At 35.9% G+C, this 22,286-nt stretch overlaps 1 protein-coding gene across 2 annotated transcripts; it reads left to right on the top strand.

Moving 5' to 3' along the window:
• Window positions 1–1,879: 1,879 nt before the first annotated feature.
• On the top strand, window positions 1,880–16,502 carry nt5c2a (5'-nucleotidase, cytosolic IIa). Of its 2 annotated transcripts, XM_079634481.1 has the most exons (19): window positions 1,880–2,003; window positions 2,990–3,107; window positions 4,038–4,076; window positions 5,666–5,739; window positions 7,612–7,729; window positions 7,818–7,913; window positions 8,190–8,281; window positions 8,365–8,422; window positions 8,531–8,624; window positions 8,737–8,790; window positions 8,919–9,002; window positions 9,144–9,185; window positions 9,550–9,657; window positions 9,741–9,807; window positions 9,898–10,068; window positions 12,873–12,924; window positions 13,212–13,272; window positions 14,258–14,434; window positions 14,532–16,502. In XM_079634481.1, exons 2-19 carry the CDS (start codon window positions 3,007–3,009, stop codon window positions 14,763–14,765), a joined length of 1,722 nt encoding a protein of 573 aa, XP_079490607.1. In that variant the 5' UTR covers window positions 1,880–2,003; window positions 2,990–3,006; the 3' UTR covers window positions 14,766–16,502. The 2 variants fall into 2 exon arrangements, with proteins under 2 accessions (XP_079490607.1, XP_079490608.1); XM_079634482.1 differs by lacking the exon at window positions 4,038–4,076.
• Window positions 16,503–22,286: the final 5,784 nt, after the last annotated feature.

The following is a 22,286-nucleotide window of genomic DNA, read 5'->3' as shown; positions in this document are numbered from 1 at the left end:
GTAATAATGTTAACTTACCTGTGTAATACACACATGACGGCGATGCGCAAATCGAGTGTGTGTGTGTGTCACAACTTATTAAAATATCTTACTTTACTGCAACTATCTGTTACTGCTTCTTTATCATATTTATAGTGTGTGCTTTATAAAATACCTTATATCCTGTATCACATATTTTGATTTTGGACGTCTGGTCACTTTATATCTTTATTATTACTGTTAAGCCTACTATGAATATTAAAATATGCCGAACCATGTGTCCTTTATCATATTTATATTGTGTGATTTATAAAATACCTTATATCCTACATCACATATTTTGATTTTGGACGTCTGGTCACTTTATATCTAATATCAGAATATTATATTACTGTTAAGCCTACTATGAATATTAAAATAAGCCGAACCATGTGTCCTGTATCATAGCTACATGAATGACATTTGCAGAAAAAAAACCTGCGTGAAAATCAGTTCGGTATTCAGTGAGTTATGATTAATTAAATGCGCTGACAGCTCATTGCACCTGCCATACAGATTACACTGAGTGGAGCGGGTGACCGGTTTAAGATGGCGGCCCCACGGCTCGACCGCGCTAATAGGCAGTAGCGGTCGATAGGGCGTCTATCTATATGATGTCTATGGTTTCAGACACACAAATGACTGTTCCCTCAAATAGTGCCCTATTTAAAGTTTTTTTTTTTTTGGCTTTTAGTATAATATGTTAGCCTTACTGTTACCTAGACTATAAGCTAGTGTGCTCCAAAACAATAACAAAATTCGCATTCCCAAACCCAACGTTGAAGATTAAAATCTTCAAGATTAAAAAAGACAACTGAAAACTCATCTCTTCCGTGAGCACTTAACACATACAAATATTTCCTTTAATCCTCCCTTGTCTGGCTTGAGCAATGCCTGAACTTTGTATTATGAGCACTTCTTGCGTTCTTTTTGCCTCTTCACGATGACTCGCTTGCTTTAGTCCTCAGTTGAAAGTCGTTTTGGATAAAAGCGTCTGCTAAATTACTAAATGTAATTGTAACTGTAGTCCCATGTTTCAAAAGAGTGAAGGATATGTTTTCTGTACCATGTATTTACATTTAGGAGACGCTTTTATCCAAGTAACTGACATTGCAATACAAATTTACGTTTCTATCAGTTCTTGCTTCACCTGGGAATCGAACCCACAATTTTTGCGTTGCAAGCACCAATGCTCTACTGTTTGAGCTACAGCATTAGCCTACACCTTTGTAAGTGCCTCCAGTTATCACCTGCTGATGAGAGAATCAATGGAGTTTTTGGAAAACGATCTTAATAATTATTAATAATCTGTATTCATATGTATTAATCATGTTAATAACAACAATGTTGATATTTGTAAATAAAAAAATATTCCATAGCCTATTAGGCCTAATCATGTAAATTTCCTGCACATGTCATAGACTTCCAAAAAAAAAAAGACCCAGTTCAAAGGTCAAATGTTGAACGTCAATATGACGTCCAAGTTGGGTCATGGTTTGACGTTCAAATAGTGGACCTAGTTTGGACATTGAATAGATGTAATAGACGGATAGACGGACCCAATATGTTCTGCACGTCTACGACGTCCAATGTTTGGGTCACTGCTAAATACCTTTAAGTGTTGTGGTATTTTGCAATGTTTCTCACTGACACGCTCCCAGCTCGTAAAGATCGGGGCTTAAAGAAAATCCCGAACCTCCCACTCGTATTTACAACATGTGGTGGCGTTCATCTGCGTTCAACTCGTAGGAGATCTTTACGAGATGATTTGAACGCAACTGTCCACCTCTGCTTTTAGATTCATTATTCATTTTACATTCGATTATGCAATATATTATTTTAATGACATCACCTACACATATTACCAACAACTAAATGTTCATATAAATTGCATTTAAATTAGCTTTTCATATTGTTTTGCAATGCATCGTCTGCGCATGCGCAGTTTGCAAATAGCGCAGAGCTGCAGCTGTTGGTGTCGTGAGGTAAGTAACGTACTGACACTGTGCAGAGATATAACGCGTTTCAATAATTAGTAGTTATGTCATTAAATCATTGCAGGATTACTGTGTATATAAGTGTGATAGCCACATTCGTAAAGCATTTACCTCCCTTATACAGTAGTATCCGGTTGATCAAAACTAAAGGAATGTTAGTTAGCTAGCTGGTGTGCTAACTTTACCATCACGGAACTCCATGAACAAGAAGAAAGATCTGCTCACATGTATAGCTTAATAATCCTTAGTAAATCTTTACACTGACTCTACTGAATAGTCTGAAGATTTAATATGGTCTTTATTTGAATGAAACGGCAATTGCTTTGAATTCAAAGCTCCGTCTTATATAAATGCACGGGACCCGCTCATTGCCTCTTATAACGTTATAAGACAAAGATGCCAATAATGTGCATAATGTTTGTTTTTATTTATTTTTATATCATATTTTATTATTTGTGCGTTATTATTTTATATATTTCATGGGTCTTCACTATTTGTAATTACAGCCAAATATTGATGTAGAGAATGAAAGATAACGACATTAATTTTGGTATTTGAGGAAAAAATACATAGCCTTTTGTAGAACATTGTGTGGTTTCTGCGAGGTTGTCCTTCAGTGTTAAAGTTAGCAAATTAAGATTATTAATGGATTTGTTTTGTTTTTATCTGTGGTGATGTCGGTTCTTCCTGTTTATGGCTGTTTATCTTTTAGACAGGAAATTATGTTACACTGACTTAATATGATTATTACACATGGAGCATTAGAATAGATTTGATGAACATTTTGAGATTCTGTTTAAAATGTTTCATATCATATCTTATCTTCAGGGCCAGGCTGAGCTATTGTGCAACAATTTAATGTGGCAAAAATTTAACCTCTGAGATACTAAACAAGTGCTGTGTATATTATTATTATTAATTAAAAGACCTATAACCATTATTTGCATTTTAGAAAGTGTTGGTATTGTCCTCAGATTTATAACGGTTAAAGATGACGACCTCTTGGAGTGATCGGCTCCAGAATTATGCAGACCTTCCAGCCAACATGGATGGTTTATCCATGAAGAAGTACAGAAGAGAGGTGCATCACAGGTATTAATACATTTCACTTATGCCTTCAGCTTTGCAGGCCATTACCATTATGCTGGTCAAATCAGATTATGTAGTCTCTTGGTGACTTAAAAACAAATCCATTGTCATATCTAAATGTACTTGTTTCAAGATAAAACAAGTGAAATGGCCCTAAATGACCTGCTGGTCTCCCTTCCAGTTAAGATTATGGTCCATAATGAAGACACATTCACATTGAGATATTTTATGCTCACAATTATTTTAAGTACACATGAAGAGAAATTGGTGTCCGTCCAATATAATTTTAGATTTGTAATTGTTTTAATAAAAAAAGGAGAATTTAAAAAAAGAGATACAGACATGGATAGTAGCGTGTTTACTGTTGCCGTGCCATCATGCCGCTTCATGTGTTTATACATGTCTGTCTGTGAAAATCCGTGAACTTCATTTTTGAAATGATGTCAGCTTGCATGTGTTGTAAGAAAGGATTTTATATTGCAAGCTTTTTTTCTAAATTAAAAGAATGAAGTGTTTTCTGACTGTGCTCCCTTATTGAATATTTTCAAGTATTAAAATCATGTATTTTAAAACAATCATTGTAATAGTGTAGGCTATATGCACATTTCTGATACTCATCTATATTTTAGTAGGCTAAATTTAATGCCAGTTTAATACTGGAAAGTTTCTAAAATACTGTGTTTGTCAGGGCAAACAGTTGTTTCTTAAGAGCAATCCTTATTTATATGCAGACTTATATGCAGTTTTCTGCAGAAAAAAAAGACACGTCATGGCAGTCACAAAGTGCAATATTAATAAAATCACAATGAATTTAATGGTAAGAAGACCTGAATTGTCAATTATTAGCGATCTGGACACAGTTCTTTATGTGGTGGTATTAGCTGGTTTCATTACTGTTATAATATGTAGTCCATTTATTCCTTTATTACAAAGCTTACCACAGGAACTGGCCCACTGTCATCCCTATATGAGGTATGCCAAAGTTTTGTCGTTGACCTGCAGTGCTGATTGATCATCTCTTTTGTAATTGATGTTTTTTTTTTCTCCAATGTACTCATCACAGCACAGCACTAAAAATATAAGATGATCAAAAACATCAGTGCTTTTGCACTGTGCTGTGACTGTATGTAGGTGTCCATAGGAAGACCTGTGATGGGATTTTAATCTGTGAGATCATTCCTTCATTCTCCCTTCCTCTAGCTGTATCTCCCTCCTTCATGCTTTTAACACATACCGTAATTTCACTGTAACATAACAGCTCATTTGTTCCTAGTGTAAATGCAGCTTTATTTCTAATGTTTCACTTCAGATATATAGTTGGTTAAAGATGTAGTAGCATCAGGGGAACTAAAATAAAAGGAATTGTAGTGCACTGCTTTTAACATAATTTAGAAAACAACTAACAATAGTACTGTTATAAAATGTGAAAGACAATAACAGATATATTTTATACTTAAAATACAAAGTCTTGTTTACCAAGCTTTAAATCTTTTTTATCTGCATAATGAAATGTACAAAAGCGTCTCAAATGCAGATATAAGTGCATATTTTGGTAGATTGCCAATAATTGTGATGAATCATAACCTTTCATATATTGGTATTATTTATACACATCAGTGTAAAGCTACACTACTGACATTTTTTTTAATGAATCAAAATTAAATCAAAAGTGACAGTAAAGACTTACATTGTTACAAAATATTTTTAAATAAATGCTGTTATTTTGAACTTTCTGTGACTCAAAAAATTTATTATGGTTTCCACAAAAATATTAAGCAGCACAACTGTTTTAAAAACATTGATAATAATCAGAAATGTTTCTTGAGCACCAAATCAGCATATTAGGTTGATTCGAAGGATCACGTGACACTTAAGACTGGAGTAATGACTGCTAAAAATTCACCTTTGCTATTACAGAAATAAATTATATAATAAAAAGGAACACATTTATTTTAAATTGTAATAATATTTCAAATTGTTAATGTTTTTGCATTATTTTTGATCAAAGAAATGCAAATGTAAATGGTGAGACTTCTTTCAAAAGCATAAAAAATCATACCGTCATCAAACTTTTTAAAAGGTAGAGTTTATTACCCAGATGAGTGGTGGCACTGTCATCAAAAATAAAAAGGAAAACTTGTTTTTAAATGATGTTTTCTCCTGAATTAATTTTATTTGCCATTCTGTTCTTGGTGTGTCTTGTTAAAACAGTGGTCAATCACCTGCTAATTTCCACCTGAAATACTTGATTTACCTGGAAAATCAAGGAATATTACCTTGCCATTTGCTCCACTTCATATTTTGCTGCTGTTGGCTGAACTAGGAATAGATATAATTTAACCAAATGCATAAATTCAGATTTATTGCTTTCACAGGTCACACTATGTCAGTGTAAATCATTATCTACACTAACCTAAACTCCCTGAGAGCTGAACAGCTCACAGGTTGTGCTCAAGCCAATGGAATAATACAGTCTGCTGAATTTAACACTGTTTGTAACTAAGAGAATATTGAATATGCATGGCATTACTCTTGAATTGATTGTATCTTTACGTCCACAGAGTCTTTGTCAATAGAAGTTTGGCAATGGAGAAGATAAAATGCTTTGGCTTTGATATGGACTACACTCTAGCAGGTAAGAAGTACTAATCTTTCTATGAACTGCCTGTGTGACAGATGAGGTCTGCATCATGAGTTGTTATGCAGTCTCATTTGTGAAATCAGTTCAAAAGAATTCAGTTCAAAAGCATTGCGAAATGGCAGTACCATAGGCTGGTACTGTAAGCTAATCCTTGATCTCATGTATTTGGTGGTGTCATGGCTCTGCAAATAGCACCCCTGTCTTCACTTGGCTCATGTCTGAGGACACGTGCTTGATTCCTTCCTCTTAAAGCTATAAACATGTTAGATGGATGGGTGCACTGACATCCATGATATGAGATGTGGTCCTTTTGATTGTGTCAACTTCCTGTTTATGGGTCTGTAATGATAAACAAGTGATGATGTTCACTGGAAAATGTTATTTTCCAGCACACAGCCTACCAATATTGTTAACACCAATAGTCTGAAAGATCAATGTATGTTTGCTGATTAACTCCCTTCTAACTGCAGTGCAGTGAATTTGCTTAGTGTGGCAAATGTTTTAGCAGACACAATGTGAAGAGAAATGTTTGTAGCCAGACTTTGATCTAATCCATTTAAAGGGGCCACCAAATAGGTTTTATTGCACAACCATTTTGACTCCATGTTGGTTAGTATCCAAGTGTCTTTAGCTAAAAGTAGGCTCTGATTGTTGAACAATTGAAGTTGAACAATGAAAGCTTAATGATAGAGGACAGACAATTTGAGATATTTGTGAAGCTTGACCTTTGAGTCGACTGTGTTTCATCAATGTTGACATTTACTCCCTCTATTTCAAGCAGAAGTCTGTCATTTATTTGGGGAAATGTTAGTTTAGCTGATCTTGCTAATGTTGGGTTTCTTGCCAAAGGGGTTTCTTGAAAAATGGCACATATTAATACAAATGTTTTGTAGTTGTCTGGGGCCTATACAGGCCCTGGAAAAGGTTCACTTAAACCTTTTTGTTTCTACAGAAAATTAAGCAGTTCATTTGTCAACTTGAAGTCATTCACATAGCAGTCATTCCAAATCCATTTATAGATTCATCCTAATTGAAGATGGAAATAGTATGCTGTGAAAATGGGCTTGGTTTAAAATAGGAAATGAGAGGCACCATGAGCTAAAACAGGGTTTCCCAACCAAGAGTTTATTTTTAAAATGGCAAAGTCCTTCATGAGATTGATAGAAATGATAATGATTATCTTTTTTGTAATATTTTAAGTTCATTTTGACATGGAAATTATAAATGGGTTCTAGAAGTGTCTTATACTTTTACCGGCAAAGGAAGAAAATGGAGCATTTGGCAGCAATCATACCATTTGTCAGTTATTTATAATATATACACTACCGTTTAAATGTTTAGGGTCAGTAAGATTTTATTTTTTTGAAAGAAATTAATACTTTTGTGACAGTAAAGACATGTATAATAATAATACAAAAAGTTTTTATTTCAAATAAATGCTGTTCTTTTTAACGTTTTATTCCTGAAATAATCCTGAAAAATAAATCACGGTTTCCACAATTTTAAGCTACACAACACAACTGTTTTCAACATTGATACTAAGAAGAAAAGTTTATTGAGCACCAAATCAGCATATTAGAATGATTTCTGAAGGATCATGTGACACTGAAGACTAAAGTAATGATGCTGAAAATTACAGGTAATGGAAAATGACATTGTAAATTGTAATAATATTTCAATTAATGCTGACAGCCTATATGTGAACATAAGAGATTTCTTTCAAAAACATTTTAATATTTTGCCGATCTCATTCTTTTGAACAGTAGTGTATACAATAACATTTGTCATTTACTGCTTTCATCTCGTTCATGTGTTGTATTGGGCTTTATCAGATATCCTTGCCTCTGTTCTCTCCTCTGTTAACAGTGTATAAGTCTCCGGAGTATGAATCTCTTGGCTTTGATCTGACTGTGGAGCGACTGGTTTCCATTGGTTACCCACAAGAGCTGCTAAATTTTGTCTATGACCCAGCATTTCCCACAAGGTGATTTGAGAGTTCCTTTTCCCAACATGCTACTATTCTGTATTTTAACTGCATGTTTTGATTCACACACATTTTCTACATCTTTCAGAGGCTTGGTGTTTGATACAATGTATGGAAACCTGCTGAAAGTAGATGCATACGGAAATATCCTTGTGTGCGCTCATGGTTTTAACTTCATGCGTGGGTGAGTCAGCACTCATAATTCGAGAGCTACTGGTCGCTGAAGCGTGGTGCTTCCTTTGTTTGTGTGTTTATTCGTCGACAGGTACATAATAAAGGCTTCATTTTTAGGATTTATTTTTTATTAGAACCCCCTTTTATTTGTAAGAACATGCACTGGTACGTCATTCCCAATAAGACAAGAAATGTGCATTAAGAATAGTGTAACTTACGATTTCATGTGGACATTTCTTGGTCACACATTCAACAAATGTGTGTTTTGTGTATTATTATGTTTTAGTCCAGAGATAAGAGAGCTGTACCCAAACAAGTTCATTCAGCGTGGAGATACAGAGCGATTCTACATCCTCAACACACTCTTCAACCTCCCAGGTTAAACTAATATCAAAAAGCAAAAGAATATATAGAATCTATAATCTATTAAGTTAACATTGTTTGTTTTTCTGCGTTATTAGAGACATACCTCTTTGCCTGCCTGGTTGACTTCTTCACAAGTTGCTCCAGATATACAAGGTTTGGTTTTGTTCCCTCATTTTAATGCTTCTGTTGCTACTCTGGCATGAGCGTGCAGTAGATTATCTGAATTGCTATTTTATATATACTACTTTTTTGCCGCCTCAGTTGTGAGATGGGCTTTAAAGATGGAGATCTTTTCATGTCCTACAAGAGCATGTTTCAGGATGTCAGAGATGCTGTGGATTGGGTCCATTTCAAGGTAAAGGCTATTTTTAGGTGTCAAAATATTCATTTATTTAAAAAAAGAAACCCCCTTCTGGACTCAATTTGAATGTCATACTTTGAATAACCACTTCTGTGTGATATTTTAGGGTTCACTAAAAGTGAAAACGGTTGAAAACCTGGAGAAATACGTGGTAAAGGATGTAAGTCCTCTTGCAGACCAGCATTTTTTTGTTACCTTATGTAGCTTTGTATGTTTATTTATAATGAATTATAGTTTACTGGCGTAATAATTGTTTGTTTACATATCTTTTTTGTCTTCTTCATGTAGGCCAAATTGCCATTGCTTCTAAGCCGAATGAATGAAGTTTCCAAAGTGTTCCTTGTTACCAACAGTGACTACAAGTACACAGATGTGAGTTCGTCAACCATCTGACATTCGTCATTTAAGATGTGACAAAATATGTTGGATTTTCATTAGAACAGACAATCATTGTGAAATCAATTTATTAGAAACCATGTGTAAACTGTAATTTCCTCTCCTTTTATCTTTCAGAAAATCATGACATACTTGTTTGATTTTCAACATGGTCCAAATGTAAGTGTTGTTTTGATTTCTCATATAGCTACACTAGCATACCAGTGGTACTTTGTGGTTTTTATTTGACTCAGATCCCCAATGAAAATGTCCAGTGGCAAAGAACAGTACACATTTCACATATCATTTGTGTAGCAAGCTACATTGTGTAGAAAACCCCCCTAAGGGTCAATTCGCCGGTTATGGTGTGTCTGTAACACCATCAGATTTTTCATTAAAAAAGGTGCTATTAACAAATATTGGGAAAGGGAATATGAACTTAAAGACAAGGAGTACCAGGGGCCATATAAGAACTCATTGTGTTGCGTTTTTATTGCACACACAAAGACAGTGACAGATTGAATGTATTATTTCTTTATTGCAGGCAGGTACACCCCATCAGCCCTGGCAGTCCTACTTTGACCTTATTCTGGTGGATGCCAGGAAGCCAGTGTTTTTTGGAGAGGGCACAGTGCTCAGACAGGTGGACACGGTAAGCTCCGCTAGACCCACTTGAGTAGATTCCTGTGATGAACTTGTTCCTGTGATTGATTCAGCCATGTCTCTGTTCTGTAGACCACTGGGAGATTGAAGATCGGGACATACACTGGTCCCTTGCAGCATGGCGTAGTGTATTCTGGTGGTAAGATAAAAATGAATGTCATTTTTCATATTTATTTAACAGTTCTTGTCTGTTTTGCCTGATTGAATTTGTTTATTTTTTTCTTCTCAGGTTCCTCAGATATAGTTTGTGACCTGTTGGGAGCAAAAGGAAAGGAAATCCTGTACATCGGTGACCACATTTTCGGAGACATCCTGAAGTCTAAGAAGCGCCAGGGCTGGAGAACATTCCTGGTCATTCCTGAGCTGGCTCAGGAGCTCCACGTGTGGACCGACAAGAGCTGTGAGTCATTATATTATACCTAAAACTAAAATCATTAAAAAATTGTTGCTACTTGAAATCAAATAAACGTTAAATAAAATACGTTTAATTGTTTTATTTGTTATTTTATTGTTGCTATTTGCCAAAGCAACATTTTCGTTTTGTTTAACTTGATGTACTAAAATAACTAAAACTGAAATTAAATGTAAATAAAAACTATACAGACATTTAAAAAAAAAACTCAGATTTGTCATCGCTGATATGAAGAGTTTTGTTTAGCGTGTGTGCTTTCTGACAAATTCTCCTATCATAAACAACAACTATAAAGTGCAGATTCGATGTAAGAGATTCATGTCGCATGTCTTCCGTGATTTTAACGTGGAGTGTTTGTGAGAGTGCTTAAACTCACGCTAGACCCAAGTTATGGATTTAAGCCGTCCGACGAACAGCAGCAAACTCTGTAGAGTGTGTGGGGCAACAGTTCCAGTTACATCTGTTTCACATAACGTTATTCCGTTTGCAGTGCATATGCGGTGCGTAATTTTTTCCACACCCATGTTAACAAGTTAGAGCTTTCACACGCGGTCCATCAATGCGTTTTAGGTGCAGTGCGTATACAGCAGTGCAGCGATCGTTTCCGCACCGAGTCTATTTCCGCTGTGCTGCACGCGCTGAATTAAAGTGACAGCGCATGGTTCGTGGTCAGAATGAACACGGATTGACCTGAAAATATAGTAATCTCACCATAAATGCATTTAATTAAATTTTACTACTATTTTTCACAGTCATTTCCAAAAATACCAGCTTTTCCTGTTCTCTGCATCTTGGGTGGCATTTAAGAACCAAGGACTTTAATTAACTAGGCCTAAGTGTAGTGCCTTTTAGAATGGTTTGCTTTGCACTAAAGCAAAGAAACCCAATACTTTAAGCTTTTTCTTTGTTAAAGTCTCTATAGCTAGTGTACTTGAAACATAATCTCCAACATTATGTTGTATAATTACAGTTTTGCACAATAAATGTTCTCAAAGCTACATACGTTTCTTTCTTTCTTTAAAAAAAAAAAAAAACATGTTCTGAAATGGTTCTATTATAATTTATATATCGTGATATATATATCGTTATCGCAAGAGGCTGCAATGTATATCGCAATATGGATTTTAGGCCATATCGCCCATCCCTACTTAGTGGGATCATCAAAACGCAAGGGTTGTGATGTAATTATATAAATATAGTCTGACGCGCTACATGTTTTAGAGTAAAGCCAAAGTTTCGATTCACTGTAAATGCTATTCTACAAGTGCTGTGTGTTTGAGTTGCTGATAATGTGTATTTGGGAAAGCAACATGCTCCAACCATCTTCCCAAATTTGTAATAAGAATTATTTATAAATCTTATTATTTATAAAAAGAGAAGCGTTAAGGTCTGCCTGCAGTTTCCGCCTAAATAAAAGTTCAATGGTTAAACGTTTGAAAGCAAAAAAATAAATAAGACAACCATAAATTATAGTATTATCATTTTTCTTCTGTTCTGTAAAATAAAATAATAATGCTTATAATAATTATTAATAATGATAATAACAAATATATTAATACTTTTATTATGACATAAATTGAATTATAATTATTAGTGTTAATCTGCAATTAATTAGTGTTTAGTGCAAATCTATTTCGTTATAACATATTGCATTATAATTAGGGCTGTCCGATAAATGCGTTATTAACGGCGTTAACGCAAACCCATTTTAACGGCGTAAATTTTTTTATCGCGAGATTAACGCCTAGCAAACTTTGTCGTTTTTTTTAACATGCTTTTGCAACAACTAGTAATGTTATTAAAACTACAACACCACAGCGGATCTAGCTAGACCAGAAACAAAACAACAGGTGCCGCACACACTTGTTTGGGTTTGCGAGCCGCCAAAGAGTGGACGAGAAGGGCAGAGCCGAGCCGCGTCTAGCACATCGGACGCGCACTTTCTCAGTTTATGACCAGCAATAAAAACGCTGAATGGCGCCGCCGGTGTGTGTACACTCATAGAGAATAATGTGTTAGAATTTTAAATACGAGCCGCTGCGCGACGCGGCGCTTCTCGTCTGAACGTTACGTTTTGAGTGGATGAATGATGAGCGCGAGACGCCGAAATGGAGGCCAATAAAGATTCTGAATGGAAAGTTTACTTTTAAAAAGTTGCCAAATGGTTCAATTGACAAGACCAAAGTAATCTGTGTGTTTTGTCGTTGTGAACTGAGCTATCATCGCAGCACGTCCAGTCTGAAATACCACTTGATGGTCAAGCACACACACAGCTGATGCGTTTCTACGCCCACTCGTCAACATCAGTAACATTACCTCGTCAGTATTTCTTTCACCCTTTTATTGATGGACAGTGTTACATTGTGTGAGAGATTATTTGCTCCAAGTGAGAATGTTAGTGTGAAATTGAACACGTATGCCAATGTTGTTTTCAATAATAAAAAAAAACATTTGCACAAAGCAAGCCGATCCACTTTTCCATGTTGATAAGAGCATTAAAATGAGAAAAAAATAATGGGACAAAAAGAAATCAAGAGACATTTAGAATAGATAAAAATGTGTGATTAATCGCGAGTTAACTATGACATTAATGCGATTAATTTCATTTAAATATTTTAATCGTTTGACAGCCCTAATTATAATATAATATATTATTATGAAACACTTTTTTTAACAGTACAATAGTATTACTGTGATAGTAAGATATTTCTTTATTATTTTAAAGAAATAATAATTGGGGGTGGTGATGCAGATGTACATAGTTCACGGAGTTCTCTCTCTTTGTTTTGCAGCACTGTTTGAGGAACTACAGAGTCTGGACATTTTCCTGGCAGAGCTCTACAAGTAAGTATCATCCATGAACTCTTGCTCAGATGTTCGCACTGCCATCTTCCAGTGCTCGTGTGTGCTGGCATTCATGCACTCGTGTACCCAGAGGAGGACACGACGCTCCCTCCCTGCTGTCTGCAGCCATTTGACATGCAGATAAAGGGGTGCGCATTTATTTCTATTTAAAGACTGACAGTTCATGGCTTCTATTGCGTTTAACTCCTTTGACACCATTCTCACCTCTCCTCATCTCTCTTTTTTCCTACCATTTTTCTCCATCCTTTCTTTTTTTTTGTTCACAGGCATTTGGACAGCAGCAGCAATGAGAGACCCGACATCAGCTCTCTTCAGAGGAGGATTAAGGTATATTTCTTTATACAAACGGAAGCAGTACGCTGTGCACTGACAATCCTGTCAGTGACATCGCGTTACTGTAGTGAAAAACCAATTTCCATGGGAAAAAAATAATTTCAGGGCTTCCCACCAAAAAGTCCATGAAAGAAATCAGATATTTCTTTCCATTCTTTCCATAAAGCATCCATTCATAAAAAGGTGCATGAGAGACAAATACTTTCAAATACTTTATAGAACGGTATGTGCAGCAAATAAATGGAGTGCATCAAAGAATATAATTACAATATTTTAAACAAAAATATTTATTTTTATGGAATTTTTTTTTTGGATACCAGATTTTATTGGAGTCCGAATTACACTATCAAATTTTAATATTGAGCAGAAAGAGAAATTGAACATTTTTTTCAATATCTGATTAATTTTAGAAATATTCACCAGATTGATTATCAAAGTAATTACACTACTGTTTAAAGTAGTTAAAGATTTTGGAATGTCTCTCATGTTCACCTAGGCTGAATTTATTTGATCAAAAATATTATTACAATTAAAATTAATTGTTTTCTATTTTAATTGATTTTAAAATATGATTTATTCCTGTGATAGCAGAATTTTCAGCATCATTACTCCAGTCTCCAGTGTCATATGATCCTTCAGAAATCACTCTATTATGCTGATTTGCTGCTCAAGTTTTTTTATTTATTATTATCAATGTTGTGATAATAATAATAATTTAAAAAACAGTTGTGATGCTTAATATTTATTTATGGAAACAGTTATCTTTTTTTTCTGAATTCTTTGGTAAATAAAAAGTTTAAAAGAACAGCATTTACTTCAAATAGAAATAACAGTATAGCCTACATGTTTTACTGTCGATTATGATTGATTTAATGCATCCTTGCTGAATAAAAGTATTCAGCAACAACAGAAAAAGTCGTACGGACATTACTTTATCAAACTCAGTACTGTGCTGTTTCTGTATCTCTGATTTTCTCAGAAAGTGACCCATGACATGGACATGTGCTATGGGATGATGGGAAGTCTTTTCCGCAGTGGCTCTCGTCAGACTCTGTTCGCGTCTCAAGTGATGCGTTACGCTGACCTGTACGCTGCGTCCTTCATCAATCTCCTGTACTACCCCTTCAGCTACCTGTTCAGAGCCGCCCACGTCCTGGTAAGATCAACAAACACAATGTCTACAGTTGATACATTGGTCATAAAAGTCAAGAAACCTTTAGTAAAAAAAACATTTGTCTGTGGTTTACAATCAGATGCCTCACGAGTCGACCGTGGAGCACGCTCACGTGGACATTAACGACACCGAGTCGCCCATGGCCACGCGCAACCGCCACTCCATCGACTTCAGAGACCTCGAGTGCAAGAGACACCAGCTGACCCGTTCCATAAGCGAGATCAACCCTCCACACCTCTTCCCTCTGACGCCACAGGAGATCACACACTGTCACGATGAGGATGACGATGAGGAGGAGGAAGAGGAAGAATAAGCCTGTGACATTGCGTAGAGATGCGTCTGCGGTTTAAACGAGTATAAGCATTGCATTCACACTCAGCCATATATTTTGTAGAGATATAAGAGAGGATGATTATTTCTCTCGAAACGTATTACATATTTTAGAGTTAAAGGTTCTGAGAGTCTGAAGCTAAAACTGGGTTTTTGATACTGTAGTTCTAGCTTCTTATTTTTGAATGAGATTTACAGATGGCCTCACTTTAAAATGCATTGAAATAAAATATAACAGGAAGAACAGATTCCTGTTTAAACTGAATTACAGAATCAGTTTAAATTATATTTGCAAGATATTGAGGGAACATAACAGTTACAAGGTACGTCACTGACTAAAACTTGGAAAATAGCATGAATACTCCATGACGTATTGTAGACTGCCTTCAAACTTTGGAGATGAGCCATGTAGCATGCTGGGAAATGTCACACCAACAATACACCTCGCTCAGTGTCTGTCTGACTGCTGTTCAAGCGCTCTAACATCACCATCTTCATTTCAAAACTGGTAGTATGCAAATTGCTGTCACATTATTCTGTGAAAAATGGAACCCATGCAACCGTTGCCCATTTATGCCGAGTGAGATACAGTAACTGAAGTGTAATAACTGGAAGATGAAGACAACACTGAAACGTCTAATGTACTTGTGATGATCACTGTGTTAAACCTTGAATCTAGAGCTTAGATTCGTTATTTACTATTTTTATATCCACTGATCTACAGTTAATTCAACTAGATATATTTAAACAAATCATTTTGTTTGATATTAGTGTAACGGTTAGCTTTTTGACAGTTGGCAGTGATTTAAGATTGTAAGTTGGTCTGAATGCATGGCACAAAGCCTTGTGGGTGGCATTGGACCAAAAGGGAGCTCATCCATGGATCACACTCTGACATAATGAACATTTGTAACCCATACAGTAACAATCCGGATCCTGACACTTTGTTTTTGACTTTCATGATGTTCTCATCAACATCAGAAGTAGTTTTGTCTTTTGTTACTGTTTTTAATCAAAAAGGGAATTTATGATGGGTCCGTGTTGCTTTGGAATACTTTACCATGTGCGCTCCCATATTTACTGTATTGGTTTATTTTGAACAGTACTGTTGAATTTGGACTGAAAGATGAGGGCCATCATGGCAATGTAATATGTGAAGGGATGCTTTAATCAGTGTCTTTCATTTAAATTCACAGTAGCTGTTGAAGATTATTGATTTTGTGACTGTATTGTGTAATAGTGACATATTTGAGTTTGCTTTAACCTAATCAAACACCCCTCTGTTTATTTTTAGGCTTTTCTATTCAGGCTAAATCTGCTGTATAGTGGGGGTGGTATTTTTGATTTATCTGTGCCTTTTATTGTTTAAAATTCATTTCTTGATTTGTTAGATTTTGTTTAATCCCAAGGCATGTGAATCGCTGTTAATTGTTAGTTTGTTTTCTTTTACTATTGTCTCATGTTTTTGCAGGATTTTTATGTTCGTTTAGTCTGACATTATTTACTGTAAAGCGAACTGTCATGACAGACGTTTTGGAAGGATTAGATATTAATGTAGTTTAAATGTAGAAATACACCAGAAGGATTTCAATGCAGATGTCATTCATTTTTAATGTTATGTTTCGCATTGTTTGCTACACACAGGATCGTTTTCAGTGCGTTGGCTTGTTGCATATAAAGAGAATAAAGATCCAGTCATGCAGCGCTCCCTGGTCAAGTCAAGTCACCTTTATTTACATAGCGCTTTTTACAATCTCCTCGCATATACCATTTCTTTCTAAAAAATAAAAAAAAATACTGCCTTTTCTATTAATTTTGACAGAAAATGTAGATTTGAGATCGGCCTGCAATTGACTAATTCTCTAGGATCAAGTTGCGTTTTTTAAATAAGAGGTAATAGCCAAGTTTGTGGTAGGCCTACATATCCTAGTGACAAAGATGAATTAAAGATATTAAGAAGAGGATCTATGACCTCTGGAAGCATCTCTTTCAATAGCTTAGTCGGTATAGGGTCTAACATTATGCTATGTTGTCGGTTTAGATGATTTAACGAGTTTAGACAATTCTTCCTCAGGGAGACTAAAATGCACTGCCTGATGCGACGGTAGTAGGCCTAGACGGTTGCATAGTAATAATTTCTCTAATATTATCAATCTTGTAAGTAAATAAGTTCATAAAGTAGCTACTGCTGTGCTATTCGGAAGCGTCCGGCATTGGAGCTTTATTTTTCGTTTATTTAGCCACGGTTTCGAATAAATACCTAGGGTGTTTGTTTTCTTCAAAAAGTATTGAAAAATAAGCAGATCTAGCTGCTCTTAAGGCCTTTCTGTATGCAATCGTGCTTCTCTCCACGAAATGCGAAAAACTTATTTTGTTTTCTTCCAGTTACGCTCCATTTTTCGAGTAACCCCAGAGTGCAGTCTGGACGATGGGGCGGGGCGACACTTTGGGGCGGGGCTACACGTGTCGCTCCGCCCACCAATAATTTCATTGGTTTATAATACAGCAATCTTATTGGAGTAGGCATGAGCATGCGCATTCCTTTATGTACGAGTTTATGAATGATCTTCTACGCAGTTTGGCCGTAGGCTACTACGCATGGCGATTTCAGTAACGATAAATTAAATAATGTTTTTATTAACTTAGTAGGCTACGAGTTACAGTTAATACGACTTAATAAGTTAAATGAAGTTACTGTACAACAAACAATCCTTTCAAGGCAAACCGCCGTGTAATATAGCCCTGCTAAATCTGGGGAACGAATTCTTCATTCGTGGCCACGATAGCCTAGGTCTAGGCTATATCATTATCAAGTGAAGTCAAGTCAAGTCAAAACATTTTGTATAGCGCTCAATTCACATCGTTTTATAGCAGTTTTTCAAAAAGTAATATAGGCCTATATAAGCTTTATATTGAGTCGTTTTAGAGCTGGGCGATATAAAGAAATATGTTGCTGATATAAATCATACGATGTTTTAGATTTAGCTAAATTATATTTATTAATTTACCCAGCAGATAAGTCAATGGCACTTTAAGTGAGCAATGATCATGACTGCATTAAATTACTAGCATTGCAAGGAGAGATAGCCTATTAAGCTGATAGTAATGTTTTCCGAATGTCATGCAGGGCTGCGTCATTTTACATCATTCATTTATGCTTCATTTTTCCATTAGGATTGGTGAATAAAATAAACTCGGGGTTTTACACTACATAATGATAATTCACTGTATTTCAGTAAGACACAGTTCCGAAAGTGACAAATAAGACAATAATAGGCTACCAAATAATACAAGCCCTGGACATTGTTTTTTTTTTTTTTTTTTTTTTTTTTTTTGCGTACAATGGGAATTTAAAAACCTGCAGTGCTTAAAAGTGGAAAAAAAATACTAAAACAGATATTAATATGTCGCTCTATAGCAAATATTATTTTTTATATGCTCAATTTAAGTATAAATAAGTAACTATTTGAAGTAGGCTGTTAGGCTATAGGCAATGCCCAGATTTACAGCGGTGATTTTTTTAATAGTTAGGCTGCAGCTGTAGCCTTTGCCAGTGTTAATATTTGAACCTATTTTTAACAGGTAAACAACAAGGAAATATGAGTTTGCCATTAAACATTTTATTTGCACTTTGTGCCAAAAAATGCAAGCATTGGAGAACAAATCTCGTTTAAAAAAATCAACGAAAAACGGTCGCGCTTTAAATAAAATTTTTTTTAAATATAACATTTAAAATCAGCTGCTTGCGTTCGGGTTTGTCCGATGTATTTCCTTTAATACAGCGATTTATCATAATTTGCGTAAAATCCCGAGTTTGAGATGATCCACCGACCGACCTGATGGAAATATGAAAACAGCTGAGGTGCTGTCATCAAGCGTTCGTTTTTAAACAATAACTTTGTCTATTCTGTGTCTTAACAATAAAACATTAGCCAATAGATCCTAACTAAAATGACCATGGTAAACCGATAATATACGATTAGAGTTAGCATTTAATATTTCGTTAATATGGACAAATCATTCACAAAAATAGTACATAAAGAATGCGCATGCTCAGGCTTGAATCATCTGGGCCAATAAGATTGCTGTATAATAAGCCAATTAAATTGGGGGTGGGCGGAGCGACACGTGTAACCCCGCCCCAAAGTGTCGCCCCGCCCCATCGTCCAGACTGCACTCTGGGGTACTACCATTTTTCTGGCTGCTCTCTTTATTGCCCAAGTGTGCTCGTTGTACCACGGTGTTGGACTATTTCCTTTAATCGTCTTTAAGCGCAATGGAGCAACTGTGTCTAAAGTGCTGGAAAAGAGAGAGTCAATCATTTCTGTTGCAACATCGAGTTCTAAGCTATCTGGGATGCTGACGAGATGAAACTGATCATTTCTGATTATTCATCAAGCAATCTTTAGTGGCAGAAGTGATAGTTGTCTAACTCCAATTAAGAATGTCTGTAAATGCAAATCCCAATGCGTCTTTTTCATTATCTACAACATGGATATTAAAATCACCAACAATTAGGACTTTATCTGCAGCCAGTAGGCTACTAACTCTGATAGAAAATAAGCAAATTCTTTGATAAAATCGAACGGGATTTATCACTTACGCTAGATAATGTTACAGAAAGCACCATCACTTCAAAAGAATTACATTTGAAACTTGACTACTAAGTAATACTTTGGATATTGCTATAAATTACAGCAATACCTCATCCTATTAATACCTTATCCGTTTAAACGAGCCTCGTGTTTATAGCAGTAATCTTGCGGGGTGGACTCATTTAAAGCTACACTGTGTGATTTTTACCCCCATCTAGCGGTGAAAAGGTATAGGACCATCCAGTGAATATTAGTTTCTGTTCCTCTCGATTCCGATTTCGTTTTAACTCCTACGGTGGCCAATGTAGTCCAAGATTAACATGGCTTCCAGTTCGACCTCGTCCATGAGTATTCCTTCAAGTGATGAGGTTACTTTAGAAAACTATTATAATTTGCAGTAATTTAATTTGTCAGTTAACATATAGGTTATGACATCTATGTAAAATGAATAATAGTTTTATGTTTTCGTTATTTTTTTACCATTTCATTGCTAACATCAGCAGGTTCCCAGACGAATGCAAGCTAATCTTAGTAAAGTAACTTTTATCAGTGCTATCGTTATTCTGTATATTGTACGACATCACTAGCGTAAAGCAACGTTGTAGGCTATATCATTTTCTCCGTGAGCAGAGATCAGTTGATGTGACGGAGGTGCGAGGGAGAGGGAGAGGTAGAGGTAGAGGGAAAGGAAAAAATAAAAACAGGGCCGGTGCCAGTGAATTGCGGAGACGTGAAAGGTGAAGCTTAAATTAACGGGTATGTCCCTCTTTGGCTAATGTACTTTCAAGATGGAGGGGCAACATGGCGACCGACATTCGAACCCCTCACCCGTATGTATTTTCAATGGCATATTATACACTCACGAGAATACTTTATTACTTGAACGAAGTAAATATACATTAATGAGCACATATATTTTTGAAAGAACTAAGTGTTTTTAGCTAAGAATAAACTAAAAAAGTTACACAGTGTAGCTTTAAGGGTAAAAATTGGATTGATGTTTAACAAATAAAAAACAAATATAAAACGCAGATGAACAAATGATAAAGCTCGGGTTGCTGAATATTCAATCCCTTTCTTCAAAAGCACTTATTGTTAATGATGATGATATGATTACAGACTATAACATAGATATGCTGTGTTTGACAGAAACTTAGGTAAAACCAGACAATTACATTACTGGGTTTGGGAGTTTTTTGTATTTCCTATTTGGGGGAACAGACACAGTCTCTATGTGATGATATCTAGGTGAATGGGATTTATCTGACAGCTAGCAGACGGTCGGTTTAGGCAGTCTGTCTGCGTCCTGACCTAAGCCCCAGATTGTCATGTTTGAGAGTTTATGTGCTCTAAGACTATGTGCCTTATTACTAGAGAGAAGAGCAGCACCATCTCTTTTCAACAGGTCAGGTCTACCCCAAAAACTTTTCCAATTGTCTATGAACCCTATATTATTTAGCAGACACCACTTAGACAGCCAGCCAGCCATTGAAGACACTCATCACTCCTTCGAACAGGAAGGGGGCCAGAGCAAATTACAGTGCCTAACATCGTACTTGCAAGTTCACACACCTCTTTGATGTTAATTTTAGTGATCTCCGGCTGGTAAGATCGAACATCATTAGTGCCAACGTGAATAATAATCTTAGAGAATTTAAGATTAACATTAGCCAGCACTTTTAAATTTGCTTTGATGTCAGGCGCTCTGGCTCCCGGCAAACATGGGACTATGGTGGCTGGTGGCTCTATTTTCATGTTCCGTGTAATAGAATCGGCAATAACTACAGTGCACTTTCAACAGGATTCTCAGTGGGTGCTTCACTGAGTGGAGAGAACCTCTTTAATGTTGTTATCGTAACGGAAGAGTGGCGTTTTGTCCCGTGACTACAGCGTCTCACGGTCACCTAGTTGCCCTGCTGCACGGGCTCTACAGCCGGAGCCTGGTGGTCATTCAGCAATATCTGTATTTTGCACCTTCAAAAAACAACATGGAAAATTTGTCTTCACTAAACCCATATTATGCTCAAAATATGTGTATTGTTTTTTTGGGGGGGTCATAAATAAATGTTACCTGTCATTTTATAAATGTACACCTACAATGCAGGTAATGGGCCAGATTTACTAAACAGGGCAAATTAGAGCGAGAACACAAATACCAGTAAATTGACTAGAGCAAACCTTAGTAAATCCCCTTGCATGATTCATTTAAATACTCGTTTCATACATTTTGCTTTTGATAGGAAAACTCCTACAAATGCATATATGAAATAAGGTCAGCAAAAATAACTGTCCACGCCTCTTCAGCACAAATTTTTCACATGATTTTCAGTAAATCCTGACTGTTTTTTTAACGCTAAAAGAGGGTTTGCTCTGTCACAAGCTGTTAGTAAACCTGGCCCTATAATTTTTTTGGGGATAAAAGTGTGCCAAACGTACTCTCAGGGTAGTTGAGAAGTTGATATAACAAAATAAATAAAAAATATATTTTTTTATCTCAAACATGTGCAGCTGCCTTTAACAATCAAATGTTAGGGATGCACAATATATCGGCCACCATATCGGTATCAGCCGATATAAGTTCATTTTTAATATTATTGTTATTGTCCCGATAGGAAAATTGGGCTGATATATTAAAGCTGATAAATAATGGATTATTTCCTCCCTTCTGTTCGCCATGATGGTTTTGAATCGTCTGAAATATGAGTGGAATCATAGGAAAATACAATTAAGTACTACATGTGCAGCAGAAGGTATCGGTTATCACCTTTCAAACCTAAATAATTATTATCAGCCAAAATGTTCATATCGGTGCATCCCCCAAATATTTGGGTCAAATTGACCCACCAACATCATAATCATACTAGAAATTTTGTGTGCAAATCTGTGTCGATTTATTTTTCATGACCCCA

This window comes from Phoxinus phoxinus, assembly GCF_949152265.1.
Source record: "Phoxinus phoxinus genome assembly, chromosome: 14".
In the NCBI taxonomy this organism is placed as follows: Eukaryota; Metazoa; Chordata; class Actinopteri; order Cypriniformes; family Leuciscidae; genus Phoxinus; species Phoxinus phoxinus.
This window is presented reverse-complemented; position numbering and strand designations above follow the sequence as displayed.